The sequence below is a fragment of the Asterias amurensis genome, chromosome 11 (assembly GCF_032118995.1).
Source record: "Asterias amurensis chromosome 11, ASM3211899v1".
Classification (NCBI taxonomy): Eukaryota; Metazoa; Echinodermata; class Asteroidea; order Forcipulatida; family Asteriidae; genus Asterias; species Asterias amurensis.
Window position 1 is genome coordinate 12,017,710 of NC_092658.1, and position 14,315 is coordinate 12,032,024.

At 37.3% G+C, this 14,315-nt stretch overlaps 1 protein-coding gene across 2 annotated transcripts in view; it reads right to left on the reverse strand.

Annotated features, from left to right (window-relative positions):
* LOC139944634 (uncharacterized) overlaps window positions 1–14,315 on the reverse strand; it is a 66,135-nt gene that overhangs the window by 40,655 nt on the left and 11,165 nt on the right. The window contains exons 1-2 of one of the 2 annotated variants that reach the window (XM_071941694.1): window positions 10,112–10,315; window positions 3,196–3,471 (exon numbers count right to left, since the gene is read on the reverse strand). In XM_071941694.1, coding sequence (XP_071797795.1) covers window positions 3,196–3,459 — 264 coding nt within the window. In that variant the 5' untranslated portion in view covers window positions 3,460–3,471; window positions 10,112–10,315. Of the gene's footprint in view, window positions 1–3,195; window positions 3,472–10,111; window positions 10,316–14,315 lie in introns of those variants that run through there. The other variant, XM_071941696.1, reaches the window with a different exon arrangement.

Sequence of the window (14,315 nt, forward strand, 5' to 3'; positions counted from 1 at the left end):
TTATTTCAATTATAACTTCTTACAGCCTGAAGACACAACCCTGTTATTTTCGCAGGTAAACTAGTTTATGGAGGCACACTGATTATTAACAAATCCTTCTGAGCAATAAGGTTCGTCTGCATTACTGTATGTATCAATACAATGACTACAGCACTACAGCACTACAGCACTACAGAAAGTTAGAAGTCGAAACGTTGGGATTAATTAAAAACTCATTCTGCGGTAGTGAAGTTGATAACGATACTCTAAAGTGGTAGTCCCAGCCGATTTTCTACCTTCAGCCCGGGTAGTTAAAAATCAGGAAAGTTCTTTTCAGATCTGTGAAGCCTCCCGAAATCTGAAAATCTACTCAGCGGTAGTAGAACATTATAACAAGACAAGTTCTCAAAAGAACAACAACATACTTTATGGATTTTAATTTTTTTTGTTTTTGTGGTTAAGATTGTTGCTGTTGTAAAGCGCCTGGGAGCATTTTTAACGGATTTGGCGCTATATAAATGTTTATTATTATTATTATCTTCATGGCGAGTAGATACACACACTGTTATCGCAAACTAAATATACAGCAAAAGTATTAACGCTGGATATTCGGAGACTAGAACAAGGGGTGTTGGGGAATCTTGCGTCCGCCTGCTACGCAGCCGACTGATGATGATAACAGTTTCTTATTTCAATTGCAGCAATCACATTAAGCAAAAACCTGACAAAACAGCTTAAACAGCGCCCTCACTAGGGTCAAAGAAGACCATGGACCAAGCAGTATGCAACGTGTGACGTCAGTGCAAGGAGTCAACAGAAAAAGAAAAAAAAGTGGGATTTGAAGACGATCAGAGCATACTGATCGAACACTTATCGAAAAATATACTGATCGAAATGTCAAGTTGAAATCTACTCAGTAGAACTCTACTATAGTAGAAATAAACATCTTCAAACGAATAAAAAATGTCAATGTTATATGCGCATGACATGGCTGAAACGTTTAACAATGCTTGGTTAAACGTAATTGTCCGCGAAATCAAGGACAACCAAGTCATCGTAGAATCTCTTCTTTATGCAATATCCAAATAAACATATTGCAAATTATACTAAAATCTATGTCAATTATTGTCCTATGTCAATATTTTCCTTTTGTAGTACATTTATCCATGATTGCTATTGTTGTATTTAATTTTAGGTACCCAAAACATCCTCGACCCCGCAAGTTAAGATCCTCAGAACTATGCCAAGATATTGTCACAAATGAAAAATACCCTATTTCCGTGTCGACTTTATTGACACAGTTCATAAAAAATAGCAGCTTCAAGGGAAATAGAATTGTGTCAAGGAGTGATTGTTGATATAACTCATCATATTTAATCCACATTTGTGTATCCAATGCCTCTCCGTGTGATCTTTCTGTTTTTCAATATTGTTTCAGAAAATTGGCCAGCACGATGTGACACCGGGCTCTCAGACATTCAAACACCTGCCCAATCAAAGCACACATATGCAATACGGTTTAGGGTTATTGTATAACCATTCGATACAAGACAGACACACTCAATTTGCTGTATGCTCTCACGATTGGAATTCTAACACTATAATATTATAGTCATTTTCACACGACTGCAATTTAGCAAGGGTCACTTGTTTAATTTTAGCAAGGTTGCAAAAGAGCACCTCGTGTGGAATAACACCCATGTCAAAACTGTCTATAAATGACGGGAAATTTGAGATGTCATTAGGGACCTTGGATAGTCCAAAAATGTTCCTGTGCAAAAAATGCAATTTGTAAAACTTCATAACCATGCTAGAATCAAGCAAGGGACACCTGCTTAATTACTGTCGTTTGGAAAGGGCTTAAAATTGCAGAGACAAAAATGTTCCCATCAAGGAGTAAGACGGACACCAGTTCTACTTCAAGATCTACTTTACCGTCACAAATTAAGAAGTGTTACGTGTTACTGAGATTACACGATGCTGGTTATCATAGGTGCTGGTCCACCCTGTCGAAATATCCATCATACTTTGGAAATGTAACGTAAGTTCTCAATAATTATGTCAATATCATCCGAATGGTTTTGAATGATAGATAAACTATGTCAGCCTGCATATTGTGGTATCATGTGGCGATTACATCTACACCATACACAGTCAGCCCTCCTCGTATCTGACCATTCAACATCATCCACTTTGGTTTTGAATGATAGATAAACTATCAGCCTGCAATATGATATCATATCACAGTATATAGTAAACCCTCCTACTGTCTGACCATTCAATATCATTCACTGCGGTAAACTATATTGGCCTGCAATATGATATCATGAAGCGACTCATCGACACAGTACACAGTCAACCCTCTTACTCTGTGACCATTTAATATCATCCGCTGTGGTATTGAATGAGAGATAAACTATTCAATTCTTCAATGATGTTGCAGTGAATGCATCTACACAGTACACAGTCAACCCTCCTACTATCTGACCATAAAATGCATTGTGGTGAATTTACTAACACATTACTTCTACATATAGCCATGACCAGTATCACACCAACCAATACAAAGGCAATTGAATGGTTCCAATAGTCAACTAAAAAAATACCAACAACATTTTTAAGTGTAGGTGGGTTACATTTTAGAAACAAAGTATCCCTCCCTTCATATGGGTCGTCCTCGTCGGGTACCGCATTGGATAAAATGACCACACCGTCGTTTTATTGAGGTGTTCCAGGAACTAGCCTAATGACTCGTAGGTTTTACAAGCTCCATTCATGACTGTGATAACACATTCGTGTGGTTCGACACGGTACGTTTATAAAGTATGACGTTTAACTCAAACCGGAAGTGCTGTGCAATGAAATTTGCTTCGTGCGACCATAGAGCAAGTTTTGGTGCGACCATGTTGCTTCTATTGTAACAGAAGCGCGTCATGACCTAACCAATACAAAAAAGAGACGTAGAGTTTGGGGCTTCTCGATGCTTGTGAGTCTTACGTATTCTGGTGCCAGAACACGTCACTGGTGCCAGAACACGTCACTAACAGAAACACAAAATATGACGTAGCGTTTGGGACTTACTGATACTATTTGTGAGTCTTCTGTACTCTTATTCTGGTATCAGAACACGTCACTAATTTAAGACATACAAATTATGGTGTCAGAACACGTCACTACTTAAGACATTAAAAAGGGGACAAAGAGTTTGGGACCTACCGATCTTTGTGAGTCGAACTTTCTTACACTGTCGTCCACGAGACTAAGCCTAGACTGGGGCGATGCTCTCCACTTGCGTGCTCGTGCGTCCCTGGGCGGGATCCTTGGGTAGAGCGATTGGTACCACGAGTTAGAGAATCTCTTAGCCGCGTAGGCATCGTCGTCCTGGTCAGTCTGGTACATGTCCATTGGTATGGCTGCGGCCACACCAACAACAAGCAAGGCGAAGAGGCCGACGCCTAGACATCTCAGATCGATGTTCATAATGGAGGATATCTGTGCGTTAAGGAAGATACCAATATGGTTACTTCATTATGGTTGTGGTTCATTCAATATGCTTATAGTTCCGTCAATATGGTTATGGTTCATTCCTTGGTTGTGGCTATAGTAATTGTTACTTCATTATGATTATGGTAACTTCAATACGGCAATGCTTCCTTTAATATTGGTATGGTTCCTTCAATTACGGTTCCTTCTTCGTTCATGGTTATAGTTATGATTCTTTAATTTGGTATTGTTCCTTTGTTGGTTGTGGTTATGGTTATTGTTATGGATCCTTCAACATAGGAACATTCTTACAGAGAGGGGTGATGTCAGGGAACTCACGTATAATGGAAGACAAGTCTGAACGATGTTAACTTTAATTTTATTTTTTTGCTCTTTGAGATAGATGGATAGATGGATGATGATAATGTGCCACGCATCAGGGAGGATGGATCGGACGTGAAGCATGACTGTACTGAACATGCCCCATGCATATTGATAATGGGACAAAGTCGTCAAAAGGCAACCAATTGCACCAGGAACTCTTTATTTGCGTTTGTAAATCAACTTTTTAATTCAGTTCACGTCAAACTCTCTTCTTTCTATCACACCAAGTAAAAATAAAGAGGAAGTAAATCAAATTTAATAGCAAGATGGTACGGAGGTTGGTACTGTCAAAACTTTCAACTTCTCAGTTAGAACTGGTATTGACCAGTTTCAGACCGCAGATTATACTTTGTGTGGATGTTATGATTAGTCAAAAATTTCCTTTATAATATTATCTTTATTGCAAAGAAGTGACCAAGAAGTAAACACGAATAAAAACACCGACAGTTGGATCGGTACAGAATCTTAACATGACAACTAACAGATAAATTAGGAAGGTTTGAGTCGGAAAAAAAAGAGGAAAAACGATTTTGTGAAAAACGAAAACAAAGGAGAGTCAAATTAAGTCATTTATTTTGCATGAATTCACGTTCGACGTCACACAACTGGAATAGTGCGTCAAAGCTATAGACCTTATAGACCTTATCGCAAATACCAATGTGCAAGCGCAGACTGTTGAATGAGGTGCATTGTGGGATATATATGAATCAAATTTTGCTACCAGCTAGACCACAATGCATCTAATTCCAAGCTTTACGCGCGCGCCCCAGTATTTGTGAAAAGGTCTATAGACCTTTTCGCAAATACTGGGGCGCGCGCGTAAAGCTTGGAATTAGGTGCATTGTGGTCTAGCTGATTACAAATTTGATTCATATATATCCCACAATGCACCTCATTCAACAGTCTGCGCTTGCGCATTGGTATTTGCGATAAGGTCTATGCACATGACGTCATTTCATTAGGGCGCCCTCACCTAGAGGTCAAAAGGAGGTTGTTCATTGGCCAATCCTGTGCGCCGCGCGTACAAATCTGTGCGTTTCGATTGTTTCGTCACCGTTTTTCCACTAAGATGGCCGCTGGATGACGTCAATGCATAAGGTCTATTATTATGGAGCGAGGTCGAGAAGAACAAGAAGACAATTTGTTCATAAAGTTATTCGTTTCTTGGAAAATGCATCAAGAGAATCAACGAATATTAATTTAATAATGTCAGGTGTATAAAGGAATGCTTTTATTATCCGAAAGCAGTTGCAGTTTCAAATGGAGATAATAACTCTAAAAACTTACGGGTGAGAGTTCCAGGACTCAGTGGTCAGTGAACCCATTTTGGGGTCAATGTGACTAAAAATCTGTACCAAAATTACACCAAAGTCGGTCAACTTGACCCATTTTCATTAGTTTCCGGTTCAGCCTGATTCAGAAATTGGTTCAGATCCCCTGGGACCCGAATTCAGAGTCGGATCTGACCGGGAGTTTTGATAGTGTAATTCCGCTTTAAGATCTCTTTAAGGAACAGGTTTAGTTCTACATATCGTTTTATGTCATAAAGTTGAGCAAATTATTTCGTGAACAAAGACTTTGATCGTTTACACTCTCAATAGCAATAGTATTTAACTGCACTATCGTTTAAATCATATGGTCTATTGTAGTTTTCGATAGAATGGTAGCAAATGAATAATTCATACATTTTTATTGTGAACCATATGGCTTATTATGTTTTTAATATGGCTGTAAACGAATTGTATTGCTGTTTCCTTTATTAATGTGTAATAGTGCGTATGGGTATATATTTTTAAAGTGTACATTTGTCATTAGTTATTTATTTTTCAGCATATTTGAGCAAAATTATATTGGAATTTGCGCTCTATAAATGAATAAGTTATTGTTTTGTATAGCTCATGTATTACTACGCATGATCTGTGGAAAAAAAGTGCTGAACCATTAAGTTTTTTCCATTGTTTTTTTCTTTTCATAAACTGACGAGTGTGCAGCCCCTGAATGATGCCCGAGCCTTAGGGGCCGCACAGACGGGAAAACGTATTTGTTTGCAATATTTTTGTTTTCTTCTCATTTTGACGAAAATCTTCAAAAGGCCCATACATTATTTTAAATATTTAACTTGAGTGATAACATAAAGTAGAAACGTCGGCCTACAACAGTTAAAGATTGAAAACCGTCTCAACTTAAAACTCGATCTACTCGTAACAACTGGGTTATTTTCCAGAAAAAAAATCTACAAATAAATGATCCTCACAAACCGAACACACTCCAATACAACAACAATCACAAAATACATATCTACTCACTAATATAGTTTAAATTAATATGTGCGTGTCCCTTTAGTGTTTTGATATTAATATTATCAATGTGATAGAACACTTTACACCCCGATGTAAAATAACTTACACGCATCGTGTGTATATTTTTCATAACAAGCTTCATGCACCGTAAAAAAATATATATTATATATTTTTCATCTTATTATGTATATGCACTTTTAAGGATAACGAATTTCTGTGGGAATGTTTAAATATTTGAGACAAAAAATATTAATATTTGAACCCGAAATGACAGTTCTGTTATTTTGGCGTATACTGCACTTTAAATTGTGCATTATTAACGCGTTCACTTTGTTGTATTTCAGAACCCATTTTAAATTTGTCCATAAGGTTAATACATTTAAAGGTAGTGGACACTATTGATAATTGTCAAAGACTAGCCTTCACAGTTTGTGTATCTCAACATATGCATCAAATAACAAACCTGTGAAAATTTGAGCTCAATCGGTCATCGAACTTGCGAGATAATAATGAAAGAAAAAACCACCCTTGTCACACGAAGTTGTGTGCGTTTAGATGGTTGATTTCGAGACCTCAAGTTCTAAACCTGAGGTCTCGAAATCAAATTCGTGGAAAATTACTTCTTTCTCGAAAACTATGGCACTTCAGAGGGAGCCGTTTCTCACAATGTTTTATACCATCAACCTCTCCCCATTACTCGTCACCAAGAAAGGTTTTATGCTAATAAATATTTTGAGTAATTACCAATAGTGTCCACTGCCTTTAATATGCTTAAAGGTGTACAGGGGTGTTATTAAGCGGTGTTTATAATACAACGAAGGTTCTTTTGAGGGGAGAGCAACATGACACACAGTATTGGGTTCTGAAGTCACTAACTCCTGAATATGTTGGCTTTATCAATGTTGTTATTGAAAACCAACTAATGGCCTTTCCATTAGTAGTTGTACATTCTGTTCCAATCAAGCAGTAAATAATGATGCAATGTTTAATTCTAAACTAACAATTGTGGGGCAGATAGAGGAAATATTTGGGGTAATTCTGCCTTTGATGATACAAGCCTAGATCTTGCACACTGTCAGAGTATGGAGTGATAAATGGTGGCTAAAAACTCAAAGAAAAATATGAATTTTGAAGAAGAAAAACTGGCAGGCAATTTTAAAATGGCTGCCAATGTTTGCTCAAGTTATATATTTTTTTCAAAGAACAAATCTGAAATGGCCCTATTGCCCAAATATTTTCTTGTGTTATACTCTGAAAAATTATCCGCTTGTACCAATCAGTCAGTTTGTTTCCACAGTATCAAAACCACAGTCAAAATCAAGTCTTGTTTGATATGATTAATTAAATAAAGAATAAGCATGGACATTCATGAAACTATGGAGGGACCCGTCATCATCATCCATACCTCAATATCATCCCCAACCTGCATGCTCTATTGTGAAATTAAAAAAAATCATCATAGAGTGATTTATAAATGACAAATATTCATGTCTATCAATTATAATTTCCCAAAAGACGTAGAAATCCTGTCAGGTTGAGGTTTGCTATTTTTAAATTGATGGCAATCAACATTTTCCTCAGGGCTTATCTTCCGAGATAATGAATAATCTCAAATTTCTCTTCAATTAGTTCGAAGTGTCCATTGCTCTGACATACTCATGTCAATGATTTTAATTCAATAATTTGTTGACTACATCTAAACTTACAGTTTCCGCAGATAGTTTGGATACATTTTATGGAACTGCTCCAAATTAAAATCAACTATATTGATACTGGACAGATAAAGAGCAAAGAATAGATTGAGGGTGAACACAAGCTCTTTGTATTGTTGGTTCTGGTTGAAAAACCTAGCTTAATATTATATTATAGTCTCGAAGTTTCGTGCAGTATGCCCTCATTGTCTTCAGGAGTCTAGAATATGGGCAGAGCACGCGGGGATTGAAAACGAAGACAACTATTCGAAACGTCAAATGTATCTCAACCGCGGTTCGTCTCAACCGACACTTCTCCCATTTAGTTTTTACTTATGGTCTTTAATCCGATTTATTTCATTCAATTATGTTGTTTCATTTATTTCGCTCCAAATAATGACGATTCAGCCGCGAGCCGAAATATTCGGTGTTTTTTGTTTTAGGTTGCATGCCCTGATTTTGACGAACGTATTTGATAGAATGAGGGTTTTTTTCTCTTAACGAATGTTGCCGAAAGATGATGATACGAAGCGAAAAACATACAATTAGGTTTCGCAATGCCACAGACAATTCACAATATCCATATATAATGCCAAAGTGTTTGTATGGGAACGTAGCTAATAGACGTGAAATTACGTCCGAAAACTATATTTCAGTTTTCGACATATATACGACATATCATTTTGCGGATTTGTTTTACAACAATACCTCAAACGAAAGCTTATGATTTCCAAAATCTTTATATAGCAATGTTGAAGCTAAGACCTAAATGTTCGTATAATTTCAGCCGGAAACCGAACCTAGAATCATTTCCGACAAGAAACCATATACTGTCAAACATTTGCATTTGTTAAATATTCAAATTTTCACTGCCTGTTGTTGTAATTTTCGTTTTAGTTTGTTTACCCCATTTAATAAATTGGTCTCCGTAAGTCTATATAGTTTACCTTCTATTTTAAAAGTTGTTTTGTGCGTGTGTGTGTGTTTTTTTATTTTTCGGCGTTTTTTTTTTTTTTTTTAAATATCATTCCAAAGTTTATAATTCAAAATGGTATATATCTGCTTGAAAAGCTTCAACTTATGATGTATTAACAGTTTGAGCAGTCAGCTAAATCCAATGGAATGACGTTCGTTAAATCCACAGGATTACATGGGCAGTCACGAGTCAAAATGATGACGCAATTTTACAAACCGATAGAGTGGAACAAAGTTATAAAAGCACTGTACACGTTTGGAAAATGTGAAAGACCAGTGTTCTCACTTGGTGTATCCCATGTATGAAATATTAGTCTGTGAACATTTAGGTCAAATGGTCATCTAAGTTGCAAAAGAATTATGAAAGAAAAAAACACAATTTGTGCATTACTTTGAGTATTTTCAAATGCATTATAATATTAAGGGTTCAGCCGAAGTAGTTTATTATTTGAGTAAAACATTACCTTTTTCGAAAACTATACGTTACTTCAGAAAGTGCTGTTTCTCACAATGTTTTATACTATCAACAGTTCCCCCTTGCTTGTTACCAAGTAAGTTTGTATGCTAACAAGTAGTTTGAGTACCGAGAGTGTCCGTTTTTACAAATACAAACTAACTACGAGAGGGGGATTTGAACCCGTGACGGTTGCATTTAGGTGCTGGTTCTCAACTGAGTCACCTATAGCGCTAGTGTCGGGGGTCTTTGTTTGTTAGCCACAGTCCGAGTGCTTCGTATAGTCTAGTTCATTTCCAGTTTTAATTTATTATCAAACAATTTGATCTCAATCTAATAATATAATCTTACTGTTTAAAGTGCATCACATACATTTATCACAGCACACTATACAAAGTGACAATAAAAGGTTAACGTTCAAAAGTTGAGCGAGAAGAGTAACAACTTTTGATAACGCTTGCTGTTGTATTAAATGCGATGATGAAAAATCAGCGATCAAAATCGTTTTAAATCAATCGTTCCTCCATTTTTGTCTGGAACGAAAGAGAATGCTCAATGATGATTTGTTTCAAAATGATTGTCTTTACTTGAATAATAGTAACGTATGGTATTATTGGGGATTGCAAACGTAGATTAAAGCAAATTTTATTTCGATCAAGTGTGTTTTATTTGCTGACCACGGCGATGAGATTGTAAACCGCTGTGTGCAACTCAACGTGGTAATATCATAATGTTTTCGCTATTACCTTTGTTAACGAAAATATCAACCTCATCATCTCATAACTTCTCGCTTGATCCGAGAATGTAATTACATTGACATGCATCTGAAAGCACTCTACACATACCTGTATCTATCTGTCTCTCCCCACACGGAAATCAGTGAATCTTGACGATTTCCAATTAAGAAATTGCACCGAAATAATAGAGTATCTGGCTGTGGTGGTGTACGCGTATTGGTTCCTTGAGACTCCCAACTGCGTTTTGTGTCGCTCCAGCTACCCTCTCAAATGGCCCGTTGCAGGAAATGTATCGGATGCTATTGGATTGGATTGTTCGTGTGTGTGTGTGTGTGCTTTGCCCGGGCTTGAGTTTGTATCATCAGTGAAGATGTGTCTATCGTGAGGAGAGACGTGATTGGTCGGTTGAAGTTCCAGGCAACGCGCGCTGCGCATGGCGATTTTGATGCCGTGTCGTTTGGTAGATAGCAACTCATGAATGATTCAGTGCGGAGTCAGTGGCTTATGAATAATGCATGTGGAAACAGACACCCGTGGAACGAAATGATTGCAATTACCAAGAGCACACATTGACTCGGTACAACGTGATCAATATTTCACATCATTGAATTAAATATTGTATTTGAATAACTTATAGCGTCAAATGACCAAATCAATTATTAAGTACGGGTGTTTTTAGTGAGTAAAGAAACAACCATCTAAGAAAAATATGGTTCACCAGCCCCATTTCTTTCTCTTGACAGGCAGCGATTACGATCGTGATGAGCATGTCGAGACAGCGAGCTGGTGGGGGCTAGCAACGCTTCACGACGGGGGCGGGCATTGACATCGTACGGCAATTGACACTATTTTGATGCGACCTTTAAGTAGATAATACAAGCATTACTGACGGTGAACTCATTTTAATCAATTGTACCTAACTTCCTTACATCACTCATCGTTGATTTTAATTAATAAAGGTACATTAAGTAGCGATTGTCACATGGCGGCGTGGGTGTGGTGGCCCACTTTCCTGTTATTTATTGTCCACACTGTATGTCTAATATTATTTTATTCTAATTTCAACAAGAAAATTTACGATTGATTTACTTCAACTCATCTTGGCAAACTCAGCGGACCAAGTTTCTCTAACTTTTTTACTATTGCAGTCTTCTCAGTTCTGAAAAGAACTGTCCCTTTCTCAAAAGAACATCTACCCAGCAAATAGAAACACATGGTGTTACCACAAATCAATTGTATTGATACCTCACCATGCAATGCCTCAAATTCCATAAACAAACACATTGTAATGTTTATTTTTTATTTTTCATAAACTTCCTTGAATGTTAAATGTCTTTTTAATTTGTATTCTTTGGAAAGCCTTTGTATTGTTATCTTGTAATTTGGTAATTACTTTTTACCTTTGCATTTAGCGCTTTGAGGCCAGTATGGCAATTTAGCGCTTTTAACAAATATTTTTTATTATATTTGTACTTCTTCGAAATATTGATGTTCATTCGTCTGGTTCTTTGAAATCAAATAGTGCGGTAATCACAAGAGCTTACCGAGCAAGGCACACGACCGAAAGTCTTTGGGGAGTAAAGACCGCAGACAAATCGGCGGCTTTCTGGTCCGATTACGTCAATGCCAGAGCCGTATTTCATAGTGCTGCTTTAAAGAAGCTGCCGCTAGGCTATATAAGAAGCTTCCGCTAGGCCAAAGGCAAAGTTTACCTTTGGTTCTTCGAAACTTTCGATTGTTTTAATCCTATAATGTAGTTAATTTTCGTCCTTCGGATGGGACGTAAAGCTTTTGTCCCGTGTGTTGTGTAACGCACGTAAAATAACCCAGTGCACTTATCGGAAAGCGAAGGGGTTTGCCTCGGTGTTCCTAGTTTGACCGGCAGCATATTGCGCCAGATCACCTTGTAAAATATTACAATGGTTCTATATGTAAAGGAGGAGGTTTCGTAATTCAGACGTGGTCCCACATACCTTCACAGTAAAAACTGTATGTGGTCGCGTTTTAGAGATATCGCCGAAAATACAGAGCGAAAAATTTCCATGCAGGAAGAATAATCCCGTTATTATGAATACACGATCTGATGAGAAACGTTACCACGAATACGCTTCTCAGATTTAAATTTTGGGCACAAAAGTGATAAAAGCACACCAAGTTTAAGCAAAGATTCAATCAATTTCATAAACACGCATTCAACCTCGCGCATTTCCCCCTAATCCACTCAAGCTATGCTTTCTTTCTTAGCTTTTAATGCATTCAACTTCGTTTTCGAGCATTTTATTCAGTATTTCTCATTCATATTCGCAAGTTTCAGTCATTCTACTTCCTTTATATGCAACAAAGACTTCACTTTGAAGTTGAAGTTGAAGTTGAATGTCTACTACCCCATGTACACTTGATGCAATTGAATGGTTGGTCGGAGCTGTTGCTGTTGGCTTTGCGAAATTTAATAAGTGTTGCGGCCTAATGAAATAGAATTATCTTATTTGACCTGTGAATGCTAAACTGATGAAATTAAATTACTCCTTAACACTATTGAATGCTGATTCAACGGAGCATTCTTTTTCACTTTTTTTTTTACAATCCGGGTTTTAAAATGAATGGATTTTTGTATTGTATTATATATACATACAGGATAAGTTCTGCAGGAGTCTTAACCTTTCAGAATTTATTCTGTTGATAATTTTCTATCAATTTTTGATAGTTGCTGTTAATAATTTGCTTCTGTTGATGATTTGCTAAAGGTAAATTATGCTGCTTTCTGACATTTAAAACACCCGCCAATTACATCTCGGCCTAAATACGGATCGCCCTCTCTCCCGATCTCTCGTCCTTGTCCTAAACAGACAGACATAATCCTCACACTGAAGTTAAAGTCACCTGGAAATAGAATATTTTTTCTTTCAAACATAAGAGTATATGCTTACGAACAATAAAACAATTTCTTGAGTAATTGTTTGTCACGATTTATATGTTTAAAAAATATATAAAGTTGTTTGGGGGGCTGACTCCGCCTACCCCTTTTGTGACGTCAATCGAGGCAGACTTTGCCTGCAATGCGTATAGTAAACACACGTGCAAAGTACATGTACGTCCAAGTCGTGAGTTGGTACATTTCAAAATGTGTTTTTCTGCATTTTTTTTTTGAAACGTACAAACTCACGACTTGGTCCTTACATGTATTTTGCAATTGTGTTTACTCTACGCATTACAGGCAAAATCTGCCTCGATTGACGTCACGAACAGCGCCCTCTCGGGTCGGGGTCTACTCTTAAATTTGTAAATAACATAAGAACTGATTTTTTAAAACCTTAGTTAACTGTTTATTTACATCCCAGTCATCAAGACACATATATTAGTGACAAAAGCTTTATTCTGAAAAAATACCACTTCCAGGTGACTTTAAGACATTTAGCTTTGATCTTATGTCCCATAACCATCGGGGTGAGGAGAGTGATCTGGTGCGGAAGAAACACCAAGACAGAGAGGGGTAGGGTCCGGGGCTTACACACGCGCCGGCGGCCGCTGTGAGCGGTCGATCGACCCATGAAAATTGTTCAAACCGAGAGGGGGAAAGTTCAATGAAGCGATGACATGAAAACACTGCCGAGGGCAGAGAAAACTGTTGCATTTCCTTTGTTTGTTTGTGCATCTCATTTTGTTTCGTGGGATTTATTGAGGGGATATCAAGCTTAAATACACCCGTAACGTGATGCCAGTGTGTGCACCTCTTCTTGCATTTTTATTTTTTGTTTCAATTATTTGAACACAATTAAATGTTAAATAATTTCACCAAAATAGGCCCCCCTTATACTTTTGTTTTAAAGAACAGTAGGCCTATCTCTAAGCAGGGTGACAAAAACGTCGGAAAACCGTTCAATTAAGCTTACTTTGAGGACGAGGTCTTATTGTATCAGTCATCAGTTGATATCATTGAAACTGCAAAATGTACCCAATTTTATTTTCTTGTTCGTACACATTCATCTCGCAATAATATCGTATACAAAAATGACTGCGGTCAGTTCAGATCAAGGTAAAGACTTTGCTATGGCCAGAAGTGTTTGAACTGTATACTACGTGATCAAAATACCATACAGCGAAGAATTTGTTTCCTGCGGGGGTTCAAGTGGGGATCATTTTCCAAATCATAATTGAGCCAGAAATTGGTTCCTGCGAGTTACTCAAGTGACCACATTGTGATGGACACGGACGAGATGGGTCACCTAGATCCATCTTGTGAATTTTCATTCGACAATGTTTTTTTCTCGGTAAGTAAAGAACCAAAAACAAAAAAGATGATGAATTTTGCCAG